At 44.7% G+C, this 27,997-nt stretch overlaps 1 protein-coding gene across 2 annotated transcripts; it reads left to right on the forward strand.

Moving 5' to 3' along the window:
- LOC109894184 (protein PAT1 homolog 1-like) lies at window positions 1-27,993 on the forward strand. 2 transcript variants are annotated; one of them, XR_004210551.1, is made up of 19 exons: window positions 1-142; window positions 1,717-1,819; window positions 12,448-12,947; window positions 13,351-13,431; window positions 15,181-15,393; window positions 15,787-15,888; window positions 16,162-16,248; window positions 19,256-19,482; window positions 19,689-19,833; window positions 20,799-20,916; window positions 21,194-21,291; window positions 23,446-23,505; window positions 23,950-24,095; window positions 25,984-26,143; window positions 26,305-26,430; window positions 26,631-26,722; window positions 27,043-27,192; window positions 27,692-27,768; window positions 27,861-27,993. XR_004210551.1 is itself a non-coding variant. In XM_020487459.2 (18 exons), the coding sequence occupies exons 1-18, from the start codon at window positions 128-130 to the stop codon at window positions 27,711-27,713; spliced, it is 2,445 nt and encodes an 814-aa protein (XP_020343048.1). In that variant the 5' UTR covers window positions 1-127; the 3' UTR covers window positions 27,714-27,993. The 2 variants fall into 2 exon arrangements, 1 of the variants encoding a protein (XP_020343048.1); XM_020487459.2 differs by having other exon boundaries at window positions 27,692-27,993.
- The last annotated feature ends 4 nt before the right edge of the window (window positions 27,994-27,997 follow it).

Consider the following 27,997-nt stretch of genomic DNA (forward strand, 5'->3'; position numbering starts at 1 on the left):
TCCCCGTGTGCGTACTCGTGCACATAGACTTGGCCGCGATCACGCGAACCCCAATGCTGTGTAATTTGCGCGCCGCCTTCCACCAGAGACACTTGGGTGAATTGTACCTTTCACGGATTGAAGATACATGTTCCGTTTTCAGGTGAGCAGTGTTTAGATTACCTCTGGCAATTTCTCTACACATTTTAGCTAGCGTTCCCTCAAGACGAGTTGAAATGTGGCCATTTTCTGGAGGATTTTGCCTTTACTTATCGACTCCGTTGACAAAATTCCTCCGTGCGGCCTACCAAGCTTTCCCTGGGTAATTGTCCCCGGCACCTTGTCCCCCACTGTCACCGGCCTGGGTGTCCAGTGAACGGAGTATGGACATGGCTGTCGGGCTCAACATTTGACCTTAAAAGAAAAGTACTAAAGAATGCTGGATTTTTATTAGGAAATGTTCCAAGTTCGGTACTATCGACGTGGATCCCGTGTGATGTAACCTAACTAGCTAGTTTGCGCAGCCTTCCACTGCTAACGTTAGCTTGCTTTTCTGGTTCGCTATTTTGTCTGGGAAACATTGTCTTGATAGGTGATAAGATGGCTAGCTAAGTCGCTAGCTAGGTGGCTCATGTTTGACAGTACATTATAAGATTCAGAAGTATACTTGCTATGCTTTGAAATGGAAATGCAGTGTATTGTTGACAAGTGAGTCGATTGATAAAGCCAAGGTGATTTGGATCACTCTGCCTGTGAAATGCTGGACTGTTCTTCTCCGATTTATCTTCTAAACTAACGTTAACATTTTCATAGACGTTAATGTCTTAACAGTGACGTTATATCTTTGGGCTAGTTACTTCAAAACTAGCAGCACCAATCAATCTAGTTGCAGAGGTAACTAGCTGGCAGCATTGACCTCCCCCATCCACGTGGGTTCACGAAATACTCACAATATAATATATATATAGGGTTCTAATCATTCGCTATCAAATTGAGGGAAATCTGTCATTTCGTTCCTATTGTACCCAGAGCCTCATCTGCGGATGAAGTCAATACTTTTTGCTTGAGGAGCTTGCTAAGAAACCTGCCTCGACTATAATTATCTAAAAAATGATTTTTGACATTTGTTGAAAAACAACATTTTGCATGAGGAAAAACAACATTCTAGACTGAGTTCTTAAATCTTAAAATTTCTTGACCTCATCACCTCCCCTCCCTTCAACAACAATCAATATATTTCCTGTTGCTTCTCTTTGTCCCATAGCTCCTTTCTGTCATCCTTCCATATCTCTCTCATACCTTCTTTCTCCTATCCCTCTCATCCCTCCCTCCTTACTGTCTCTCATCCCTCCCTCACTGTCTCTCATCCCTCCCTCACTGTCTCTCATCCATCCCTCCTTACTGTCTCTCATCCCTCCCTCCTTACTCTCTCTCATCCCTCCCTCCTTACTCTCTCTCATCCCTCCCTCCTTACTCTCTCTCATCCCTCCCTCCTTACTCTCTCTCATCCCTCCCTCCTTACTCTCTCTCATCCCTCCCTCCTTACTCTCTCTCATCCCTCCCTCCTTACTCTCTCTCATCCCTCCCTCCTTACTCTCTCTCATCCCTCCCTCCTTACTCTCTCTCATCCTTACTCTCTCTCATCCTTACTCTCTCTCATCCTTACTCTCTCTCATCTCTCATCCTTACTCTCTCTCATCCCTCCCTCCTTACTCTCTCTGTTCTCTCTCCCTCCAGTCCCTTGATGAAGATTGTACCCTGGAGAAGGAGGAGGGGCTGGTAGAAGAAGAAGATGAGATTGACCAGTTTAATGACGACACCTTCGGAGATGGGGCCATCGGTGAGTCACTTGCCTGTCTTTCACCAACTGACTGACAAAACACATTAAACTGAATAATATAACAAAATATTAATATTTTATACAACTAAAATTAAATAAATACTAGCAAACCGGGCCTGAAAACTAACAAACTAAACTGAATAAACAAATCTAAAATAATTCACTTGGGCCGTTGGATGTCCCCTTTAGCCTTGTGAGGGAAATGCCCTCTGTATAATCGCAAATACAACTCACACACTTTACAGTTTTGGAAACATTTGAAGCGTAACTTTCAAATGAACATGGGGGGGAAAAAATGTAAAATACAAAAGATGCACTTTCTGTATGCAGTTTAGCAAAGTTACACCCAGCTGTGTTTTGAGTAACACCTGCTTCTGACCGGAAAAATGGAAATGCAAGCACAAGGTGAGAGGATGTTTGGTACCTCGGCGGGAGGCTGTTTTATAGCCGGATGCAACTTTGCTAAACCGCTTACAGTAAGTGTAGCTTTTGCATTTGAAAGATTATTTCTCGCTGGTACTGAAGTTAAGTTCCAACGGTTTCTTAAAGGGTAAGCAAGGATTACGTTAAAGCAAAGCGTCAGGATTGTGGTTCACATGGAGCATCTGAGACCCCCCATCCCCATGAGTTCTCGAAAGCTGTTTCGCCTAGGCTGAAGCTCCTTTTGAGAAACGGTCCCATAAAGAATAGAAAGTTCACGCACTGTAACGTTTTCTGTTTTGTAGGACTGTCTCAACTAAAACAAATTTCTGTTCTTTCGACCAATCGATGAAATCAACTATTTGTAGGCTACTGAGCTTGTCTGATGTTTTGAGCACACTGATTAAATCATTTAGAAACGCAAAGGAAGCGAACCTGTTCCCGACTCTCTCTCTCTCTCTCTCCCGCTGCGTCTGGCCTTCGCGGATTCTGCTGTTACGCTCCTAATAGGCTACCCCAGGCATCGGCAGCCAATTCCATTTGGAGTGCCAATTTATCTTACCATTTCTACCGATCTGCGTGGCAGTTATGATTTTTATATGCACATTGTCGTGGAACAGTTTAATTTATAATAGTCTTCATATCTCAGTCATTATGTGGTAAATCAAAATTCTAAAAGTAAATTCTATAGCCGTTGCAAACTATGTAAAAATATCCTACAAGAGCCAACAAATCAAAACATTGCATCCAGCAGGTAGAGAATATTCTATAAATCCCAATGGTTAGGTATGGCCTGTATGCCACGAACTTGAAACATTGTATCAACTATTAATAACTTGGGTCTCTTGAAGCTGGCATGAGCAAACATGCAACAATGCATAAAATATTCTGTACCCTCACTTTCCTGCTCCAGACAGACATAACTGTAGGCTGTTTTGTGCAGGGGATAAGAAGTAATCAGGTAGGCCTATTTTATGAATTCCACCAGATCAGAGCATGACATTTTATTCCCCCTTTCATGCTGAGTAGCTATCAAAAGGTGAGAGCTGGGGAACTATTGTCATTTTCAATGGATGTAAAAACAGACTGTTTACTTGCTGTTTGAAGTGAAGAGAAAATTTGCTTTGAAGTTCAACAGTGGTGGTGAGTTAAGACAATCAGAAATGTTATCAGATCTCCAAATGGGCACATTTATAGGCCTACATTTATGCACAGGCTAGGGAGCCTTGGCCTACTTCTATGAATAATCAGGTGCGTGTCCTTACTGAACATTGACAGGAGCGCTACAAACAAATGACAATGTATACATTAACAACTCCTAAATGGAATGAAACAAACCAACTTGTTCCTCACAAGTGTAGCCTAGATTGTGCAGTCTGCAAAACAATGTGACCACTCCTACAATGAGAATGGTAAAAGATTGTAATAATAATGTATTGAATGGATTAACATATATTACCGTAACCAAACAAACATTGTAGATTAGAATTATGGGAATTCATGGAAAATCTACAAATGGTGGTACTGGTGTGCCATCCCCACGGCTTCCAAAATACATTTGTCCACTGAGACAGGTGTGAATCAGACAGGTGTCTCGTGCCATAAAAAAATATATACAGTACCAGTCAAAAGTTTGGACATTGTTAGAATTGCGTCAATTCGAATCTGGTATCAGGATAAATATGACAATGAGTCACCGATTGTATACTATGTATTTTTTTATTAGCTAAGCAATAAGTGGTAAATGCAATTTTCGTATATACGGGCTCTCTGTCCCACCTCACAGGGCAAACAGAGAACTGACAAGATGTATATAAACAGTATTCTTATACTGTGATAGGCCAACAGACTGGTTGGGACAATGTCTATCACAGTAGAGACTGGGCGTGGTTTAGACTCACCCAGCCTATTATTGATTGTTGTTGTACGTGCTCTGGTACCAGCCCCCGGGCGCTCCAGTTGATAGATGTAACTTGCTGTGAAGAATATCTATGCGCTCATGCTCGATACCGTTATCTTGCACCTGGCTCCTGTTATCTAACAAAAGACTGCTTGTTCTCGCAACCCCACGCTCTGAATGTGCCTCCCCCCAACTCATTGCACAGTTCCTGTCTTCATGCTACTCTGTATTTTTCCATCATGAGAAAGGCCCATGGCCCTGAAACTGTTAACAATGTTTCAAGTCAGCCATGTTGCATAACACATACATCCACACAAGCCAACAGCAGATAATATTCAATCACATATATGGTAACAGGCTATAGTGCATAACACAGAATCCTCATAACACCTACTCATTCATGCTGTAACTCACCAGCATTACGACCAGGAATTTCTCTAATCGGATCCTTTGTTCACACCCCAACGGGCAATTGAAATGATTCCAGAGGCTGACCCAAAACACTGCCTGTGGAGGAGAGGTACTCGGAGTGGACTTCTAGTCCGGCTCAGGATGCGTGCACACCGACCACCGCTTCCAAGTATATTACTCACTAATGTTCAGTCTCTGGATCATGAAGTTAACGAGCTCAGGGTGAGGATTTCCTTCCAGAGAGACATCAAGGATGGTAACATCCTCTGTTTCACGGAAACATGGCTCTCTCAGGATATACTGTCTGAGTCCTACAGCCAGTTGGGTTGTCAGTTCATCGTGCAGACAGGAATAAATATTGCTCCGGGAAGGAGGACGGGTTTATATGTTTCATGATTAACTACTCATGGTGTGATTGTGATAACAACATACAGGAACTCAAGTCCTTTTGTTCTCCCGGCCAAGAATACCTCACAATCAAATGCTGACTGCTATTGACTATTCAACGCTGGTCTGACCAATCGGAATCCACGCTTCAAAATGGTTTTGATCACGTGGACTGGGAACATGTTCAGTGTAGCCTCCGAGAATAACATTGACGAATACATGGCCACGTGACTGAGTTCATCAGAAAGTGTATAGGAGATGTTGTACCCACTGTGACTATTAAAACCTACCCTAATCAGAAACCATGGATAGATGGCAGCATTCATGCGAACCATCACATTTATACATGGCAAGGTGACTGGGAATATGGCCGAATAAAACCGCATAGTTATTCCCGCCGTAGGCAATCAAACAAGCGACATGTGAGTGTAGAGACAAAGTTGAGTCACAATTCAATGGCTCAGACACGAGATGTATGTGGCAGGGTCGACAGATTTTCACCAACTACAAAGGGAAAACCAGCCACGTTGTGGACACCGTCTTCCTTTCTTCACCTGCTTTGACGATAACACATTGCCACTGACGTGGCCCGCTACCATGGACTGTGGGCTCCTTCTCCGTGGCAGACGTGAGTACCACATTTAAGCGTGTTAACCCTCGCAAGGCTTCCGGCCCAGACGACATCCCTAGCCACGTCCTCAGCGCATGCGCAGACCAGCTGGCTGGAGTGTTTACGGACATATTCAATCTCCTTATCCCAGTCTGCTTCAAGTTGGCCACCATTGTTCCTGTACCCAAGAAAGCAAAAGTAACTGAACTAAATGATTACCGTCCCGTAGCACTCACTCCTGTCATCATGAAGTGCTTTGAGAGGCTAGTCAAGGATCATATCACATCCACCTTACCTTCCACCCTAGATCCACATCAAGTTGCTTACCGCCCTAATAGATCCACAGACGACGCAATCACACTGCCCTATCCCATCTGGACAAGAGGAATACCAATGTAAGAATGCTGTTCATTGACGAAAGCTCAGCATTCAATGCCATAGTACCCTCCAAGCTCATCGTTAAGCTTGAGGCCCTGGGTCTGTCTCCACCCTGTGCAACTGGGTCCTGGACTTCCTGATGGGTTGCCCCCCCCAGGTGGTGAAGGTAGGAAACACCTCCACTTCGCTTATCCTCAACACCGGGGCCCCACAAGGGTGCGTGCACAGCCCCCTCCTGTACTCCCTGTTAACCCATCACTGCGTGGCCATGCACGCCTCCAACTCAATCATCAAGTTTGCAGATGACACAGCCGTAGTAGGCCTGATTACGAACAATGACGAGACAGCCTACAGGGAGGAGGTGAGGGCCCTGGGAATGTGGTGCCAGGAAAATAACCTCTCACCAAACGTCAATAAAACAAAGAACTTCAGGAAACAGCAGATGGAGCACCCCCCGAGCCACATTTACGGGACTGCAGTGGAGAAGGTGGAAAGCTTCAAGTTGCTCTGTGAACACATCACTGACAAACTGAAATGGTCCACCAACCCAGTGTGGTGAAGAAGGTGCAACAGCGCCTTTTCACCTGAAAACCTCAAACCTTTACAGATGCACAATTGAGAGCATTCTGTCAGGCTGTATCACCGCCTGGTACGGCAACTGCACTGCACACAACCGTAGGGCTCTCCACAGCGTGTTGTGGTCTGTTAAATAGCCATCACTAGCACATTAGAGGCTGCTTCCCTGTATACAGTGGGGAGAACAAGTATTTGATACACTGCCGATTTTGCAGGTTTTCCTACTTACAAAGCATATAGAGGTCTGTAATTTTTATCATAGGTACATTTCAACTGTGAGAGACGGAATCTAAAACAAAAATCCAGAAAATCACAATAGGCAAGCAGCTTGGTGAGAAGGCAACGGCTGTTGGCACAATTATTAGAAAATGGAAGAAGTTCAAGATGATGGTCAATCATCCTCGGTCTGGGGCTCCATGCAAGATCTCACCTCGTGGGCCTCAATGATCATGAGGAAGGTGAGGGATCAGCTCAGAACTACACGGCAGGACCTGGTCAATGACCTGAAGAGAGCTGGGACCACAGTCTCAAAGAAAACCATTAGTAACACACTACGCCGTCATGGATTAAAATCCTGCAGCGCACGCAAGGTCCCCCTGCATGTCCAGGCCCGTCTGAAGTTTGCCAATGACCATCTGGATGATCCAGAGGAGGAATGGGAGAAGGTCATGTGGTCTGATGAGACGAAAATAGAGCTTTTTGGTCTAAACTCCACTCGCCGTGTTTGGAGGAAGAAGAAGGATGAGTACAACCCCAAGAACATCATTCCAACCGTGAAGCATGGAGGTGGAAACATCATTCTTTGGGGATGCTTTTCTGCAAAGGGGACAGGACGACTGCACCGTATTGAGGGGAGGGTGGATGGGGCCATGTATCGCGAGATCTTGGCCAACAACCTCCTTCTCTCAGTAAGAGCATTGAAGATGGGTCGTGGCTGGGTCTTCCAGCATGACAACGACCCGAAACACAGCCAGGGCAACTAAGGAGTGGCTCTGTAAGAAGCATCTCAAGGTCCTGGAGTGGCCTAGCCAGTCTCCAGACCTGAACCCAATAGAAAATCTTTGGAGGGAGCTGAAAGTCCGTATTGCCCAGCGACAGCCCCGAAACCTGAAGGACCTGGAGAAGGTCTGTATGGAGGAGTGGGCCAAAATCCCTGTTGCAGTGTGTGCAAACCTGGTCAAGAACTACAGGAAACATATGATCTCTGTGGATATATTGAAGCAACATCTTAAGACATCATTCAGGAAGTTAAAGCTTGGTCGCAAATGGGTCTTCCAAATGGACAATGACCCCAAGCATACCGTAATTTCCGGACTATAAGCCGCTACTTTATTCCCACGCTTTGAACCTCGCGGTTTATACAATGACGCGGCTAATTTATGGATTTTTCCCGCTTTCACAAGATTCATGCTGCCAAAAAACTGAGCACCGTCACATAATGTGACGTAAATATAGCACGCTCAAACTTCCCATCCATTCTGATTACGGTAGTCATTTTGTCACCCTCATCATGGCAAAGACACGGAGAAATGCATATGATGCAGCTTTCAAGTTGAAGGCCATCGATCTGGCTGTTGGAAAAGGAAATAGAGCTGCTGCACGGGAGCTTGGCCTTAATGAGTCGATGATAAGACGTTGGAAACAGCAACGTGAGGAACTGACTCAGTGCAAAAAGACAACAAAAGCTTTCAGAGGGAAGAAAAGCAGATGGCCCAAAGTATTTGCAGCCACTCGACATCAGTGTAAATCGTGCATTTAAGGTGGCGCTCCTTGTTCAGTGGGAGGCTTGGATGACAAGTGGGGAGAAATCCTTCACTAAAACGGGCCGCAGGCGAAGAGCATCTTATGGTCAAGTCTGCCAGTGGGTCCTGAAAGCGTGGAACATTGTCAAAAAATCCACTATCATCAACAGGTTTCGAAAGGCTGGACTGCTGCGTGTTGAAGGGGCAGCATGAGCTCAGCGGGGTATTTGCCTCCGGATGAAAGTGACGAGAGCGACAATGAAAACGATCCAACATCGGATGAAGCAATTCTGAGGCTATTCAACTCCGACACCGAAGGAGATGACTTCAGTGGTTTCAGTGCACAGGAGGAGGAAGATAGTGACCAATGACTTTCTTGGTAGGCTACTGTTTAATTTTTGTTACAAGCAGTGTTTCGTTAAAGCCTATTTATTTTTGTTACAAGCCGTGTTTCGTTTAAAGGCTGTGTACATTTAATTTGTTTCAATGTACCCGGTAGGCACCTGCGGCTTATAGACATGTGCGGCTTATTTATGTACAAAATACATATTTTTTAATAATTCAGTGGGTGCGGTTTATATTCAGGTGCGCTTAATAGTCCAGCAATTAAGGTACTTCCAAAGTTGTGGCAAAATGGCTTAAGGACATCAAAGTCGAATTATTGAAGTTGCCGTCACAAATCCCTGAGCTCAATCCTATAGAAAATGTGTAGGCAGAACTGAAAAAGGCGTGTGTGAGCAAGGAGGCCTACAAACCTGACTCAGTTACACCAGCTCTGTCAGGAGGAATGGCCCACAATTCACCCAACTTATTATGGGAAGCTTGTGGAAGGCTACCCGAAACGTTTGACCCAAATTAAACAATTTAAAGGCAATGCTACTAAATACTAGTTGAGTGTATGTAAACTTCTCACCCACTGGGAATGTGATGAAAGAAATAAAAGCGGAAATAAATAATTCTCTCTATTATTCTGACATTTCACATTCTTAAAATAAATTGGTGATCCTAACTGACCTAAGACAGGGAATTTTAACGTTCCTGCTGTTCTATTCTGTTAGTGCCAGTCTGCATGTTCAAACTAAAACAATGTAACTAAGAATGACATCTTAATGCTTTCGTTAATAAAATAATGGTAAAAAATACTCTTTCAAAATGCCTATATTTAATTAGTTATGGATCCATAACAAATTACTATGGGAATAAATCACTGAATTACAGAAATATTGGAACACAGTTGTTTAATGAAGGTCAACAAATGGTTGCTTACTGGAAAATACTCATTCAAACACAGTCACGTTGTACAATGCCATTATGCCTATTAGCAGGTAGCTAGACAATAGACTTGCCTACAAGGAGGGTGGAGAGAATTCTATCGTCAAATGTATTTCTTAGTTAGGCTGGCTGTATCACAACCGCCCGTGATTGGTTGCAATTTCAGTTTAATCCACCATAAAAAGTAGACCTCATTAGGAAGAGGGTCTGGGCACCCCTGGTCTATAACCTATTCTACTATATTTAACATTGCTCACCCAACTATTTCTATCCTCTTAATTCCTTTACTTTAGATTTGTGTGTGTTGTGAAATGTAGATATTACTGCACTGTTGGAGCTAGAAACAAGCATTTTGCTACACCTGCAATAACATCTGCTAAACACGTATATTTGACAAATACATTTGATTTTGATTTATGGAATTATGTAGTAACCAAAAAAGTGTTCAACAAATCAAAATATTTTTGAGATTCTTCAAAGTAGCCACCTTTTGCCTTGATGACAGCTTTGCACACTAGGCATTCTCTCAACCAGCTGCATGAGGTAGTTACCTGGAATGAATTTAAATTAACAGGTGTGGATTTTCTTTCCTCAATGCGTTTGAGCCAATCAGTTGTGTTGTGACAAGGTGGGGTTGGGACCACCACAAGAAAGGACCACCACAGGAAAGGAAGACCCAGAGTTAACTCTGCTGCAGAGGATAAGGTCATTAGATTTAACAGCCGTAGAAATTGCAGGCCAAATAAATGCTTCAGAGTTGAAGTAACAGGCACATCTCAACATCAACTGTTCATAGGAGACTGCGTGAAACAGGCCTTCATGGCCGAATTGCTGCAAAGAAACCACTACTAAAGACACCTTGGGCCAAGAAACACGAACAATGGACATTAGACTGGTGGAAATCTGTCCTTTGGTCTGATGTCAAAATTTTTGGTTCCAACCGCTGTGTCTTTGAGACGCAGATTAGGTGAATGGATGAACCCTGCATGAGTGCTTCCCACCGTGAAAGGAGGTGTGGGTGTGCTTTGCTGGTGACACTCAGTGATTTATTTATAATTCAAAGTCTCACTTTACCAGGATGGCTTCCACAGCATTCTGCAGCGATACGCCATCCCTTCAGGTCTGCGATTAGTGGGACTATAATTTGTTTTTCAACAGGACAATGACCCAACACACTTCCAGGCTGTGTAAGGGCTATTTGGCCAAGGAGGAGAGTGATGGAGTGCTGCATCAGATGACCTGGCCTCCATAATCACCTGACCTCAACCCAATTGAGATGGTTTGGGATGAGTTGGACCGCAGAGTGAAGGGAAAGCAGCCAACAAGTGCTCAGCATATGTGAGAACTCCTTCAAGACTGTTGGAAAAGCGTTCCAGGTGAAGCTTGTTGAGAGAATGCCAGGAGTATGCAAAGCTTTCATCAAGGCAAAGAGTGGCTACTTTGAAGAAACTCAAATATAAACATGTTTTGTTTAACAGTTTTTTTGTTTGTTGGTTACAACATGATTACATATGTGTTATTTCCTAGTTTTGATGTCTTTACTATCCTACAATGTAGAAAATAGTAAAGGGGGAAAACCCCTTGAATGAGTAGGTGTCCAAACTTTTGACTGGTACTGTATATTTTAGACTGCTCGACTACAAAAAATCTTGGTTGACCAACAGCCTATCGACCAAAATTAGACTAAATGGGGTCAGCTCTTCTGTTTTGAGACACATGGTTAGCTTAGCTATAGCATGTCGTTTGGTGGCATACTAAGAGCATGAAAGACTGAGCCAACCACAAACTCTTCTTGTCCTGAATGACAAAGGCACAGAAGCCGTTACCATCTACTGAAGCACCTCCGCAACGTTTTTGTGTTCTCGCCAGCAGAAGCAAGCTCCTTTGTCGGCGACTCTTTCGTCCACGCCCATGTGTGCGCGATTGGCACTAAACGGCTGCTGGGTGTTTTCATACGATTCTGTGCATCGGATTGGACACCTAGTCCATTGCACAATTATGTAGGCTATTGCGCAACACCCAACAGTATTTTCCTTTCCATTATTCATGACGTTTAGAATGACGACAAATTAGTCGTCTAGTGGGCTTTAAAAAATATATATCAGGTCCTGAAAGTTTTTGTCCTAGATTTATTGTTAGACCCAATGTGTATCTCCTTTAATGTCAATTAATACATGGTGGACAGTCGAATTGTGAATGTGACTTTATTAAATTTGAATAATGTGAAAAACCTGATGGTGAGAGCCCAGTAACAAATTGACTGTTGTAGTCCCCTTAAACATCAGCTGTTACATTATCTCTAAAATCACGATGACTCCATTTCTATAATTGTGTCTTTTGAAAAATTGAAACGTCCAAATGCCAGCCTTTGACCAGAATTGTTTTCCTGCATGAACGGTTGTATTTTCATAACTGATCAAAATATGCTATGTTTTACTATACATACATACATAATTTGCCCATATGAACTTATTTTAAGCCATATAAAGTACAGCTATACATGACTTGAATGGAAAGCATCAAACGGATGCATTGTTAAACATTTTCTTCATAAACTACTCAGGAACAGGCAATAGGCTACAGCACGTAGTACATTCCACAAAAGCATAATTTACACTATGCAAATCTGCACTGCATACACTATATTCAACATATATCCAAGCCTTTTCTGCATACAATACACGCAGGGTATTCAAGTCTGTTTCTGCTTTAGCTAGCTTCAATGCTGTGGTCATGGTAAAATCTCTGTCGTGCCAATTTAGCCAGTGACAAAGGAATTGGCTAATTGGCACCGTAGGTTAATTATAAGTATCGGCCTTTACCTCATCGCTAATGTTAACATTCACAGTTCATATCCCCCATTTGTCAGTCAGTCTTTATTACTTGGATGGATGACACCTGTGATAATGGAATGATGTATTACCTCCTACAGACGATGACTGGCAGGAGGAGCACAAGCGGCTAGCCGAGCTCGAAGAACAAAAGAACGATGGACTCGGAGGTTTAGGGCTAGGGACACTAGGGATGGGGGGAATGGGAGGAGGAAACGCCTCCACTGTTCACCTTCCTCCTCCCGCCAGTCGCGTCCCCCATCCGTCTTCCCTCCCACCACCACATCACTCCCTCTCTTCGATTCCCCCTCCGGGCCTAGAGGAGAGGGGGGGAGGCGACCTAGCCGAGTCCCTAGCCATGTTGATTCTCGGGGTGGACCCGGCCATCGCCAGTGTGGGTGGTCCAGCCGGGCCTGATGACCGGTCCACTGGTCTCCCTCCTCCCCCTTCCATTCCCCAGCAGCATCACCACCCCTCCCAGCTCCCTCCCCACCACCAGCTGACCCCGTCTGGGCTACCCCCCGGCCCACCGCACCTCTCCCTGCTTAGCTACCAGCAGCATCAGCACCTTCTACGACGAGGGGCGGCCCCCATGCAACAGGTGAGACAGTCTAGTATGTTATACTGTAGTAATGCTGCAGATCATTGTATCTTGTGCAGTGGTTCAAACCTCTCCTGGGTACCCCCAGGCGTTCCATGTATTTGATCTATGCCAGAGTTAGGCACACCTGACTCAACTTGTCAACTAAATAGCAAACTCTTGACTAGGTGAATAACGTGAGCTGGTTCAGAGCTACAACATAATTTTGAAATGTCTGGGGGTCGCCAAGGAGAGGTTTGAGAACCACTGATCTAGTATTCTGTAGCTCTAAATGCTGCAGAACAACGTTATAGTTTCCTTCTCCAAAACCTATCAGCTCGTTCAATGAGGGACGATTATTATGCATCACTAGGGGAGCGGTGCCTTCTGACACTCTTTCTCTTCCTCTGCCTCTTTCTTTCAGATGAACTCTCACAATATCTGGGAGAACAACTTGGGATTCGGGCCTGTGAGCATCACCCCTGGACTAATCACTCAAATGGAGGTAAGACACCTGCCTGCTTTGAAACGGGCTGTAACGGGGGATGTACTTCCTGAATTTGTCAAATAAGAACACTGCTTTTCGGTTAAGTTGTAATGTTGTGCCTTGCTGAATGTGGCCCAGTACTTTACATGAAAAACAACATACAGTGGGGCAAAAAAGTATTTAGTCAGCCACCAATTGTGCAAGTTCTCCCACTTAAAAAGATGAGGGGCCTGTAATTTTCATCGTAGGTACACTTCAACTATGACAGACAAAATGAGGGGGAAAAATCCAGAAAATCACATTGTAGGATTTTTTATGATTTTATTTTCAAATTATGGTGGAAACCTTTTTTATTTTTCACACACTGTTGCTAGTATTTTGGCCCATTCCTCCATGCAGATCTCCTCTAGAGCAGTGATGATTTGGGGCTGTTGCTGAGCAACACAGACTTTCAACTGCCTCCAAAGATTTTCTATGGGGTTGAGATCTGGAGACTGGCTAGGCAACTCCAGGACCTTGAAATGCTTCTTATGAAGCCACTCCTTCGTTGCCCGGGCGGTGTGTTTGGAATCATTGTCATGCTGAAAGACCCAGCCACGTTTCATCTTAAATGCCCTTGCTGATGGAAGGAGGTTTTCACTCAACATCTCACGAAACATGGCCCCACTCATTCTTTCCTTTACACGGATCAGTCGTCCTGGTCCCGTTGCAGAAAAACAGACCCAAAGCATGATGTTTCCACCCCCATGCTTCACAGTAGGTATGGTGTTCTTTGGATGCAACTCAGCATTCTTTGTCCTCCAAACACGGCGAGTTGAGTTTACCAAAAAGTTATATTTTGGTTTCATCTGACCATATGACATTCTCCCAATCTTCTTCTGGATCATCCAAATGCTCTCCAGCAAACTTCAGACGGGCCTGGACATGTACTGGCTTAAGCAGGGGTACACGTCTGGCACTGCAGGATTTGAGTCCCTGGCGGCATAGTGTGTTACTGATGGTAGGCTTTGTTACTTTGGTCCCAGCAGGTCATTCACTAGGTCCCCCTGTGTGGTTCTGGGATTTTTGCTCACCATTCTTGTGATCATTTTGACCCCACGGGGTGAGATCTTGGGATCGATGGAGATTATCAGTGGTCTTGTATGTCTTCCATTTCCTAATAATTGCTCCCACAGTTGATTTCTTCAAACCAAGCTGCTTACCTATTGCAGATTCAGTCTTCGCAGCCTGGTGCAGGTCTACAATTTTGTTTCTGGTGTCCTTTGACAGCTCTTTGGTCTAAGCCATAGTGGAGTTTGGAGTGTGACTATTTGAGGTTGTGGACAGGTGTATTTTATACTGATAACAAGTTCAAACAGGTGCCATTAATACAGGTAACTAGAGGAGGACAGAGGAACCTCTTAAAGAAGAAGTTGCAGGTCTGTGAGAGCCAGAAATCTTGCTTGTTTGTAGGTGACCAAATACTTATTTTCCACCATAATTTGCAAATAAATTCATAAAAAATCCTACTATGTGATTTTCAGGATTTTTTTTCTAATTTTGTCTGTCATAGTTGAAGTGTACCTATGATGAAAATTACAGACCTCTCTCATCTTTTTAAGTGGGAGAACTTGCACAATTGGTGGCTGACTAAATACTTTTTTGCCCCACTGTAGCTGGCGCATTTGCCCTCTGAATGACTTAACAGATCTTGTTTAAACCAATTGTTTGAATTATTGATTGTAGACTTTATTGATCCAAAAGTTAAACTCCGTTTCTTCTTTCCAGGACAGTCCACTTATGTCTATCATCAAGGAAGTGGGGCTGCCCAATCGGCCTCCGCCAATGATGAGCGAGGATGGGCGGGACTTGTCGGAAAGGGCCCCCCCGCCTCGCTCGTCCTCTCCCGTGATTGGTAGCCCACCAGTGAGGGCTGTGCCTATCGGGACTCCGCCCAAGCAGCCGATGAGTCATGCTATGAATCATCATCATCATCAGCAGGTCAGTGGGAGAATTCTGCCCTCCCACTTATATTTTAAATAGTTATTTGTGTAATTTTGGCTATTTCTTGTAAACTGTGTATGCCCTTGTCAGTGTAGTTTTGTATAACATGGCATTATTCTGCAGAAGTAACTACGGTTCATAGTAACTACTGTTCAAACTTCCAGTTCATGGGCCACATCTGGCCCCCGAGTCACTACGTTAGCCCACAGGCCTGGATTTTGAAACCACTCTATTAGACTATTAGTAACTGCTTGGTGTTATCCTCCTGTTTCTGCCTCTACTCTCTTCCTATCTGTTGCAAAGCTGGTTGTTAACCCTCTCTCTGTGTACAGTTATAGGCTAATGAGTTTTATTGAAACCCTCTCGCTCTCTCTCCTGTGTGTGTTGCAGATCCACCACCCCACCGCCATTCATGTGCGAGCCCCGGTCCAACACCGCTACCCCCCTTCCTTCCCTGAGCGCATCTCTCCCAACACCCTCTTAAACATCGCTGTGAGTCCTACCTCTCCGGCCTTCCCTTACTTTATTAGGTGGGACATGTGAAGTTGTGGAATGTAAAGTGTTTTTTATTTTGTTGGTCTGTTGTGGTGTTTTTGACCAATTGTTGAATGAGTGTTGACTTCTCATGGTCAGTTACTTCCGTGAGGGTGGATATATATACACACAAAATATTAATTATTGCATAGCAGCTAGCTTGGTTAGCTCACTGCAGATGCAGTTTCCAGGTCAGTGTTGGTTCTGAGTTGGGTTCTCTCTCTCTGTTAGAACTCTCCTCTGTGTCGTCCTCCGTTCCCGGCCGGCGTGGGCCCCGTTCTGTCCCAGATCCAACGTGCCCAGATGCTCAACTCTCAGGTGAGACTCAACCAGTGGCAACCTGTCATTCAGGTCAGGTGGGGCAGAGTTTAGCATGTTATTTTGGCATTAATATGTGTCACATATCAGTTTACAAACAATGTCACATATCAGTTTACAAACAATGTAAGAAAATATATTTTTATAAAAAGTAATTGAGTTAATAAAGCTGCGTACAAACATGGTCTCTTTTTTTGCTTTCTTGAGTAAGGCAACACTAAAATGCAGGTGTTTCAGCATAACTTGGTGCTTGCTGTGGTGGGGCAGCCAGCGGAAAATACGGGTTTGCATAGGGGTTGGTAATGTTCTCTAGTTGCTCTGTGATTGGCTCAGTGTTCTGTCACTCATGGGGACACTACTACAAAATCTATGGGGAGAGCTCGAAAATTCAAGGCGCTTGGGTGCTGCCATAGAGTTACATTAGAAGTGCCCATCCAAGAAGGTTCAAGGTCATTGGCCACAGATATAACGTAATTTTATCTACATACAGTAGCTTTGATTGGACTGATCATGTCAGCAACATACTTTCAAAATCTTAGCTAGCAAGCTAGCAGTCATCATGAATCAAGTCGACAATCTACTGTCAAATCCTTTTCAATCCTTGTCATATGAAGAGAAATTGTAGATAAAATGTATCGGTGCTCAACGGCCATCGGACATAAACATTACACAACAAGTTGGAAATCCAAATTCAACAATGAGTGGCTTGTGAGGAATCAGTGGCTAACTGCAAGCATTGCAAAGCAATCATTAGTCTGCTATTCAGTGGAGTGGATGTGTGGTCAAAGTCTGGGTTTAAGGGTCTCTTTTCCAACCTTCAAAGGATAAACATTCAACATTGGCCATGCTGTCAATTCTACATGACTTCTGCCGCTTTCAAAACAACTGGAAACTCGGAACTGGGAACAATCTGACTTCCGTGAGTTAACGACAACTGGGAACTCTGGGGAGAAAACGACCTCCGACTGGGAAAATACATTTTGAGCGGTCATCCAACTCAGAATTCCAAGTCGGGAACTCGGCCTCTTTCTAGAGCTCCGACCTGAAGATCACTAACGTCATGATTCAACCTTGTTTTTTTCCGAGTTCTCAGTTGTCTCGAAAGCACCATGAATCCAGAGAATGCTCGACTTTGGTGACAAAATTTGCCCACCAAGGACCGCCGCGCCACCTTCCAGTTCAAGTGAGCACAGAACAACAAGGTGAGTCCAAAAATGTATTGTATGCTGCTGCATAAATGATATAATATGCCAGGGAGATATGTGTACTGTAGTTAAGAAAGTAATACTAAGTGTATGTTAGTAGCCCATGTGCCTCACCCTAATAATTTGGTCCCTTTTCCCCCTCATAATTTAGCCTACTGTTCTGACTTGCTGGGGCACATGTAGCCCTGAGCCTGTTTCAGATAAATGTCATTGAATATTGTAAATGCTTTCATTGTCTGCTTCTATGACTCCTTTATCCTGTGGTTCTGACTTGGTGTACAGGGAGAATATTGTAAGAAATGTCCATGTTCTGAATTCTGTTGCTATAAGTTTCTGAACAAATGGTTATAATCGACTATGTCCGTCCTAGCTCGCTCATTTGTATTACTCGAAATTACGGATTGCCTCTTCGCTCGTCGTCCCCTTATGCCACAGTTTGTACATCTCAATTGTCATTAGAAACCACATTTGTTTTAAGCAATTCAGCCATATCAGCTATGTTCTATTTTAAAGGAAGTAAATGAGACTGAACCAACTGTTTCGCTGCAAGACAAGGCTCCACTGATAGCCAGGTCTAACAGTTATAAAGCTGTCAAACACCTTACGTAGGTTCTATCAGTTTTGGACACCGTCTGTCAACGTTATAGTCCATTGAATGTGTTGTGTAGTGGATATGCTGGTATGCATCTAAAAACATTTTTTTGAGTTTGTCCCACCAAGATTACACGATACAAATCGTCACTGGACACCGCTCACCTGTGTTCTCATCCGTACACCTGAATGCACTCGCCTTGAGCCGTCTCACTCACAAATTTGGCCACCTGGGGTGTATTCATTCGTAAGTGCACACCGTACCAAAAAGTGTTGCAACGTATTGGCTAATGAAGGGAACTCTGGGTAGTGTTCTATGCTTTGTGTGCATGTGGGGTGGTGGTGAGAGAGATCCGGTTGGCTCTCACCTGTGTTTCATCTGAAATGTGTCCCAAATATGTTCTATCAGATTAGATCAGACTGCTGTAAAATGTAATTTTGGTGGTTTTATGCTTCTGTAACACTTCTGTTTTGTCTTAATGTTTCAGAATGTATTTATTTTGTATTGCTGTTAACTTTTGATGTGGTTTTTGCTGTTATTTTTTCCCATGTAATATTTCTGCTTATTTAAGTCTTGTTAAAAAAAATCAATAAACAATAAACAATACAAATCTAAGAATTTAGTCCCTCCCTGTTTCAGACCTTTTGCTTCTGATAGGTGCGTAGGGAATATCCTCACTCCCTATGAACAAAAATGATTCACATGTGCAACATACCTATGAATGTCTATACATACTATTATGTGGAATGGGTGTTTGCATAAACACACGAGGGAACATTTTGTCTGAAGACATCCTTGAATTCTACACACCTCTCACTCTCTTGGTTCGTGCAGGTGACTGTGACCACCACCTCAGACCAATTGGCAGTACTCCCAGAACGTTGCTCTGGGATCCTTCTCAGTTTCAAGGTCCTAACTTTGAGAGGAGCCTAGTCAGTCACATGCAGGAACCAACGTTAATAATGAGTAATGTAAATCATTCTTATATAACTTGTTTGTGGAGAAGTATATAAGGACTGAAAGGGAACCCCTCCTTTTCAGAATGTTCATCAAGCTTGGATTGAACTTCCCTGGACGTGACCATAATAAAAATGGATTCATTTACATTGAGTTCGAGTCCTTAAATTTCCACGACCCACATTCAATGCTAGCCTCCCTTCCTTTCCTCTAAAATATATATATATATTTTCTTTCCTCCTCCCCCTCTCAGGTTGCTGGCTTCCCCAGGGGCTGTCAGGGTCCCCCGTTGCTGCCTGGTGGCGGAGGCTTCAGACCCTTCTTCGGCCAGCCCCCTCCCCACAGGATGGGTCCCCACCCCGGCGGGCCCCCCCCTCCCAACCACAACCACGTCCCTTGTCCCATCATCCGGCACAACACCACGCACCTGCACCCCCAGCACCGCCGCATGCTCACCCAGAGGATGCAGAGTAGAGGAGGGTATGTAGATTGAAGTGTGTGTGTATAAATAATTTGAGTTGTCCCAGCATCCGCATGTCTCCTCCATATCTATCCACAGTGCTGTTGCCATAAACTGCCTCACGAATTTCCTTGAATTGCTAATGCTTTACATTCAGCTAACCTGCATCTGAAGCAGCTTTGGAGCCTCTTTCTCACTTTGCCTCCCCTATCGTCTTTCTCCCCAGTGAGCGTGGCGGGCGTGTTGGGGACTGGAGGAGCAGGGACCCCTACAGTAACTTGATGAGCCAGAGGGAGAAGGAGTGGGTGGCCAAGATCCAGATGATGCAGCTGCAGAGCACTGATCCCTACCTGGATGACTACTACTACCAGGTCAGTACAGCCAAGTCAATGGAAAAAGCCATGGCCCTGTTCATTAGGTACCAAACGGAACAAAATGGACTGAAATAGGGAGTGAGTAGTTGGTCCTAAAAGAAACGCCAGTTTTTTTTTTTCTGGTGCAAAATCTTAAAAAAAAAAAAATTCTTCTGCGTACCCTAATGAACATTACCCCGGATTGTATTCACTAGGTGCAAAGGAACCAATGCAATAGTCTCCAAAGTGCAAACACTGCCCACACCAGGCGGTGTGCCAAGCGCTATTTAACTGCGCAAGAAAATGGATTGAAATGGGGAATGGCTACCTGGATTTGGTCCAATTAACGCTCGTCATTTTCCGCTGCAAAATGTTTTGCTACGGTGTTCCCTAATAAACATGACCCAGGTCAGTGCAGGGTTATGTGCTGGAGGGTGTGACGTTCTGAACAAGCAGATAGAAATGTCAGTTATAAACCTGACGCAACCTCTTGCAAAGATGCATGTCGGATTTACACAATGTTTATATCTGAACTATCCATCACCTTCTGTCCTACAGACCAACCTAGAATGAGATGAAATAGAAATGTAATTTATTGAGCTTACACGAGTCCTTACGTTGTTTCTATCTGATCGTTACCAGGCTAGACAGACCAATCCAGAATGGGATAAGGAGGGAGCATGTCATAAACAAGATCATAATGTCCACCAGGGAAACAGCTGTTCCAGGCCTGTCCTTCAGATCCTTTATTAGTTCCACTTGGCGGTCTACCTCAATCTAATCCCTGTTCACCTGCTTCTAGGGACCGATAGATCTTGCTGTCCTTTGACCTTTGTTGTCAGAGCTCCACCTTTTTAATTTAATTTTCCTGATACATTTTATATGATTAGGAAACTTTTATTTTCAGTAGTTGTCCCTGTTTATGGTGAATTAGATGCAGAAATATGTAAATAAATGGATGCCAATGTTGTGTTGCCTGGCAGAATTACTTTGAGAAGTTGGAGAAGAGGCAGGAGCGAGACAGAGACGGCGTGAGGAAGGAGCACACCACCAAACTCATCACCCCCCAGGTGGCCAAGCTGGAACACACCTACAGACCAGGTAACGCATGAATGATTATTGTAAAACTAGGATGATACATGATCAATTATGAAATCCAGACCTGAGTTCAAATAATGTTTGGCACACTACCTGGTGTACCAAATGGGCAGGGTTTGCACTTTGGGGACTACTGCGCTGGTTCCTAAATAGGCCAGGTTTGCACTTTTGGGACTATAGCATGGGTTCCTTTGCACCAGGCAAGCTCAAGCAAGTATTAAAATGAGAACCAATACTATTTTTACCGAGATCTACCCCCCCCCCCCCCCCCCCCCCACAGTGCAGTTTGCAGGCTCGTTGGGTAAGCTAACTGTGTCCAGCGTCAACAACCCCAGGAAGATGATCGACACGGTGGTGACTAGTCGCACTGATGACGAGGTACGTACTACACACACCACAATCTCTCCAGACTCCTGTGTCTCATGAGTCCTGCCATTCTACCTCCTACTGTTTTTGTATCTGACGTATGTTCCCCGTTCCTTATCACGCTCTGTTATTATTATATTGCTTTTGTCTCGCTCCTCCAGATGTTACTGTCAGTTGTTTGGTGTATCCTTCCTGCATTGATATGGAGACAGGACAACATTAATCATTTTCAGGAACTTGTTGGTTCCTTTTTTCTGGGCTCCGTTATTTACTTAAAAAATTATCTAAATGTGCACTTATAAATCATAACAATTTTAATCAAAATACAGCTCTCGACAGAAGTCAAAGATCAAACACCCAGCTGATGTGTCTCCTGAGTTCTGCAAAATAGGAAAAGTCCAAGTTGCTTTTAATATGCTTGCAGTCAAACCCTAGTGATGTAACTGCCTAGGTCAATACCTTCTACTCATGAGACCAAGCCCATGCATATTCAGTTTTACAAACTTGCAGGAGAGACACTAGTTCCAGTGTTTTCTAAGGGCTCAGCAGTAATTTTCCACTCCCCAAGTTGCTTTATAGTGGTATGTCTGACTAGTCTCATCTCTTTCACTCCCCTGCAGAGTTCTGTGTCTATGAATCTCTTTTGGCCTTGAGGCGCTTTCTCACAGACACCCTATTTTGACTGCAATAACACACATCTCTCAGAGCGTTTCTTGTAGAGACTAAAAAAGAACTGTGGAACAATATTAAACCTTATAGTGTGTGTGTGTTAATCTGTAGTCTAGGACCCTATACATTTAGTGGGGGGAGGGGTCTAATACCCCCCTCAAAATAACATTTGGTGCAGCCCCTATCATGACCCAAAGTTTACCCCATCAAACTTACCCATAATAACGGTTTTTATTTTAGTAGGTATTGTAGTACAGTGGTACAGGGTATGGTAGTACAGTGGGAGTGCGAGTGCTCAGACAGAAAATCACTTCGGCCCGCAGCTCAAAAAAAGCGGAGGCGTTTTCTCTCTGGGTAACCAACGGATGTCGGTGTGAAGCAGTAGCTGCTGGAACTCAGTCCCACTCATCACAGAGCCTTTCAAAACAAGTTGGTGATTCGGAGGCCTGGACTGGATAGAGTGAATCACTTTCACTGCCTTTAAAAAAACTAACATAATGGAACTCGGGACTCATTTTCTTGCTGACCAATGCCTCCATCTGAATGATAGTGATTCCATTCAACGTCCGGGTTTACTTTATGTGGGCAATTGATCCTTTCATTCTCCCAGTCATCGATGCCGCACCATCCGTGCACACGCGAACACAGGATTTCCCATCCAGATTGTGTTCTGAGGAAAAAGCTGTCAATAACGTGAAACACATCTTCACCTGTCGCTCTCCCCGTTAAGATTCTCACTGGACCGAATGTGTCTCAGTATCGCATAAATGCAATCAACTGTGTTTAAAAACTGGCATCCGTCCATTCGTCCAACTGCAGCTCAAATGAACTGAAATGGAACTTTCCCACCACTTGGATCAATAATATCAACACCCATGTCGTCGATTGTACAGCACACCGTGCTATTTGACGATGGTACAGTCTTCAGTGCATCAGCTGCTGTCTTATCAGTCATAGTTTCAGTGAGGATAACAGCAGCAGGCAAAATTAACTCCTCAGCTATAGTGAATGGCTTTTTTTGACTTGGCCACAAGTAGCGACATAGCATATGAAGCCTCCAATGCTTTGGTTGACGCTAGTCACTTTCTTTAGTTTCTCTCGACTTTCCAGGAGGTGAAACCGAAGAGGACATACTGTTCATGAAATTGACTTTGTTACTTTGATATTTCTTTCTTTTTTCCACGGGTTCACTTGAGCTGGCGCTAGTGCTGCTACTGCTGCTTGAAACGGTGCGTTTCAGCCATGAATCCATAGTTAGTTTCTACTCAAAGCTAGCTGTTAGCTGAAATGGTGAGCCACTAGTGGGGAGCAGAGGGTCACGTGCACTTGGGCGTGAGCAGAGGATAAACAGGCGGACAGAGGCCAGGGAGACCGAGCAATGCACACCGAAACTAAAGTTTGACAAACCCCCGGGGACTGCCCGCCTTCCCCCCGTTTGGGAAACACTGCGGTAGTACAGTATTCTACTCCTCTAACCGCTCCCTCTATCCCACGCAGGAGAAGAGAGAGAAACAGGTGTGGAATAAGAGACGGCAGATCCTCTACACTGTGGAGAAGGTAAAGAGAACGAAGGGGGAGGATTACTTTGTTGTCTCTGCAGCTCTGTGGTTGCATTCATTTGTATTACCTTGATTTTTTTTTTAAACTTCCTTCCTTCCTGTTTTGAACTCTGCAGTGCTCTCACTCTTAACATGTATTATATCTGTATACAGTCCATTATCTCTTTGTAACCATCTTGTGTTGGTGCCTTCTTGCGTAGCTAGCTAGCAGTAACTATGTGCCTAAACGTTGGTGTTGCCTATTCAATTATTGGGAGCATATATATTGTTCAATCTTTATTCATTTATTCTATTTTTTCACATTTGTAACCATTTACTACTATCTACTCATTATCTATGAAACTCTGCACTATTACCACGCATCCCGATAAAACACCCGTGAGAGCTTGGCACACTGGGGACCCGAACATGATCTCCCTCCCCCTCTCTCTTTCTCCATCAGATGTACAGTTTGCTGCTGGAGGTGCAGGACTTTGAGAAGCGCTTCATGCAGACGCCGGAGGAGCAGAGGGAGGCCCTGCTGGAGCAGCACAAAACCCACACACTGCAGCTCTACAGCTCCCTCAAGGAGAAGGAGTGGGACGACAGGTGAGATGGAGGGATGGAGAGGAGAGGATGGGGGAGGAGGGAGAGGACAAGACCCACACTCTACAGCTCCCTCAAGGAGAAGGAGTGGGAAGACAGGTGAGGTAGAGGGATGGAGAGGATGTGGTAAGTGAGGGGGAGGAGGGAGAGGACAAGACCCACACTCTACAGCTCCCTCAAGGAGAAGGAGTGGGAAGACAGGTGAGGTAGAGGGATGGAGAGGAGAGGATGTGGTAACTCTACAGCTCCCTCAAGGAGAAGGAGTGGGAAGACAGGTGAGGTGGAGGGATGGAGAGGATGGGGTAAGTGAGGGATAGGGTGAGGAGGGAGAGGACAAGACCCACACTCTACAGCTCCCTCAAGGAGAAGGAGTGGGAAGACAGGTGAGGTGGAGGGATGGAGAGGATGGGGTAAGTGAGGGATAGGGTGAGGAGGGAGAGGACAAGACCCACACTCTACAGTTCCCTTAAGGGGAAGGAGTGGGACGACAAGGTGAGATGGAGGGATGGAGAGGAGAGGATGGGGTAAGTGAGGGGGAGGAGGGAGAGGACAAGACCCATACTCTACAGCTCCCTCAAGGGGAAGGAGTGGGAAGACAGGTGAGGGATGGAGAGGATGGGGTAAGTGAGGGGGATAGGGGGAGGAGGGAGAGGACAAGACCCACACTCTACAGCTCCCTCAAGGGGAGCAAGGTCCAACGGTAACCTTTTTTTGGTCACTGGCCCAGTCGGCCAAAAATCTGTTGGCCCCTGACTTGGGGTAGTTCAAATGCATTAAGATCCTGCAAGGCCTATAGGTTGGCATGCTTTCTCTCTATATACAGCTACATATTGTTATTATGGTTTGAAAAAGCTGTGTAATATAATTTAGGCAATTTTAGTCATTACATTGTATTAGTTGCAATAATTGTTGTTTCTAAAGTATGTCATTTTGAGAGAATATTTTTTTTGTACATTTTCAAAATAGGCCGCTTCCCCTTTAAAAGAACGAGTCCCATAAAATAAATATCTGGCTCCAGTAGGCCGGTCAAGATGAATGCTAGGTGTGTTTTTGTAGCTTTCTTTTTTCAAGTCTATCAACAGTAGCCAGCAAGTAGGTTCACTATTGAAGGTTTACTTTTTGTAAATCACTTTTCTTAAAATAAATCAAGCGCAGCGAGTGGATTGACGAGCGCTTCTTTTTGCTCTGGACAGCCCGTGTGTTCTGTGTGACGGCATCAACTCATATTCTGCTCAAGCAGTTGTGACTTGCGGGGGTGTGGTGGTCCTTGAATGAACGGCCAATCATTTTGCGTGTGGTTTTCGACAGTAGACTGCGACAGAGCATGTAAATGTTGAACTGGAACGCAGAAATACGCCGAGGAGTTGATGAGATCCACTGGGCCGACACACATTTATTTATTTTTTACTGTCAACGGGCCGTCGTTAATGTCGGCGCCTGGGTGAGGGAGGGAGAGGAGGGGAACGTGGGTCCCTGAATTCCAAATGGACTCCGGGCTCCCCCTTCCTAGACACTTGTGTAGATCTGAAGGGTTGTGATAGGTGGAAGAAATATGGTGGAAATGACTATTGCTTATACCGATCCCACCCTTTCAGATCAACATGAGTGCCTAGGGTGAAGGGGCAAGGGAACGATTTGGAATTAGGGGGAGGGAGGAGAGGAAGGGGTGAACATGACCTCCCCATACCCTCCTGCTTCACCACTCCCTCAGGCAACCGGCTGTCACTAATGTTCAATGTTTAACTTTCAAGTAGTCAACCCCCCCCCCCCCCCCCCCCCGGAGCTATTTGGCGGAAACCCTAATTGTCCCTGAAAAGCTTTGCTTCCCCCCGTCACTAATATTCACTGCAGACTCAGTCGCCTCTCCTCCATCTGTCCCCACATCCTGCAGAGTGAGTGACGAGCAGTGTCTGTTGATCATGTCGGTGCGTAAGGGAAAGCGCCTCATCTCCAGGCTCATCCCTTTCCTGCCTCCGCTGCAGGCCGCCACCGTTGTCATGGGGATTGCCCGGAACCTACCAGCCCTGGCCAAGAAAGACAAACAGGACCAGGTAGAGAGGCACACATACACACAAAGTTGGTTAGCGTCAGGTCTTTATTGAAAAAAAACTATGTTCTCTATGAGATACTCAAGCCCACACACACAGAGACGCACGCACACACATGCATACAATTTAATGCTCATAAGTGGTCTATAATTGCTCTCCCCCAGGTGCTGTGCTGGTTGGTGGAGCCAATTGCCGTAGTGATCTCATCCCTATCTAGCGCCTCCCTCACAGATTTGCTGCAGGAGCTGCAAGGCAGCGAGGGTCAACTGTCCAGAGTGTTACAAAATAAGGTACCTGCACTGGCCTGCTGTTAGAATTATGCAAAATAGTGCACCTTACCTTCCTCTGTCCAGCAGTGATATTGGTTCAGGTTCAATGGCGATAGATAAGGCCATGATGGCATTGATGTTATGAAGTCAGTGGGCTCACTTTTCCTGTCCCCATCTCTCCTTTTCTACCATCTCTTTCATTTTCTCTCCCATCCTCCCAGTTTGGTGTGACACTGCTTTACCTGATCCTGAGTGAAGGAGAGCGAATGCAGAGCTCCAACCCCACCTGTCAACTCATGGATGACAATCGATGGTGAGCACAGCCTGCCTCTTACTAGTCAGAAAAAGGTGTGTTTTGTGATTGGCAACATTTAGAATGGCGGTTAGATGTTTACATTCATCAATATTAGCTAGTAATGTTTCCATCAGAAGCTAATGAAATAAGGTACCAGTAATGGCTAGTGATGCATGGTCGATGTCTCCACCTAGTGGCAGGTTCTGGAAACACACAGCAACGACAAAACTATACATATTTTGTTTGATGTTGAAAACACTGTTTGTGTATTGTGGTTGCAGTCTAACTCTCCACCTTGTCTGTGTCCTTTCGCCTCTTGCTTTCCTTCGCTCTCGCAGGACAGAGTTGGTGTTCTCTGTGACCAGGGAGCTGCTCAACGTGCCCTCCTCGTCCCTGTCCCCTCCTCTCTTCACCCCTCCCAACCTGCTCTCTCTCTTCTCGCGCTACGTCGACCGACAGAGGCTGGAGCTGCTGCAGGAGAAGTTACAGTGAGTACAGTCTCTCGTGTCCTTGGCCCAATTTAAATTATCCCTGAAGTGTGCTGTTCCTAGCTCCCCTTCAATGATTTGAAAAGCATGGATGGTAAACAAGTTCACATGCACGATGCCTTGGCGCTTTTTGAGTACATTGTGTTACGGTGCTGATGGTTGTGAGTTCGCATCTCAGTCAGAGGTGGAATTTCCAATCTGTCACACACTTCAGGGTGATCTAGGGCTGCAGTTAGCCTGTGGTTAAGAGCGTTGGGCCAGTAACCTAAAGGTACCTGGTTCGAATCCCTGAGCCGACTAGGGGGACAATCTGTTGACGTGCCCTCGAGCAAGTTAAATCGCTTGGGATAAGAACGTCTTCTAAAATAATCAAATATAGAATGGGAGGAATTAAATTTAGTACACACGCGTTCTTCTTTGACCACTGGACATTTACTTTGGACTCCCATCTGTTCACTACTTTCTCGCAATAAACCCTCTTTCCTTTTCTCTTTCTCAGGATCTCTGCATTGTCCAGGTAGAGGTGACTACAGACATCAAGAGAACCTCAGTTGAAGCGTGTGTGCGCGCACTATTGTACGCAGAGGAGTAGGATGTCTACTAGGGTTGATAACTGATTTTAATCCAGCAGAATCTCTTGTCATTTTTTTTTTCTTTGTGTCCATTAGGTGTGTATGGGGATGCGCGTGAGTGAGCGATGAAACTGAGAGAGAATACAAATCTGCTTCTTTTTTAAAAATTCTTGTTAACGTTGATGCCTGTGATAAAACATCAAATTAAAAGTATTTCTATTGTATACAACCGG

Source organism: Oncorhynchus kisutch, linkage group LG7 (genome assembly GCF_002021735.2).
Source record: "Oncorhynchus kisutch isolate 150728-3 linkage group LG7, Okis_V2, whole genome shotgun sequence".
Lineage (NCBI taxonomy): Eukaryota > Metazoa > Chordata > Actinopteri > Salmoniformes > Salmonidae > Oncorhynchus > Oncorhynchus kisutch.

Coding starts and splice junctions, on each gene's coding strand:
- LOC109894184 (XM_020487459.2), top strand. Junction 13,432..15,180: donor GACTAATCACTCAAATGGAG/GTAAGACACCTG, acceptor TCTTCTTTCCAG/GACAGTCCACTTATGTCTAT. Junction 19,483..19,688: donor AGGATGCAGAGTAGAGGAGG/GTATGTAGATTG, acceptor CTTTCTCCCCAG/TGAGCGTGGCGGGCGTGTTG.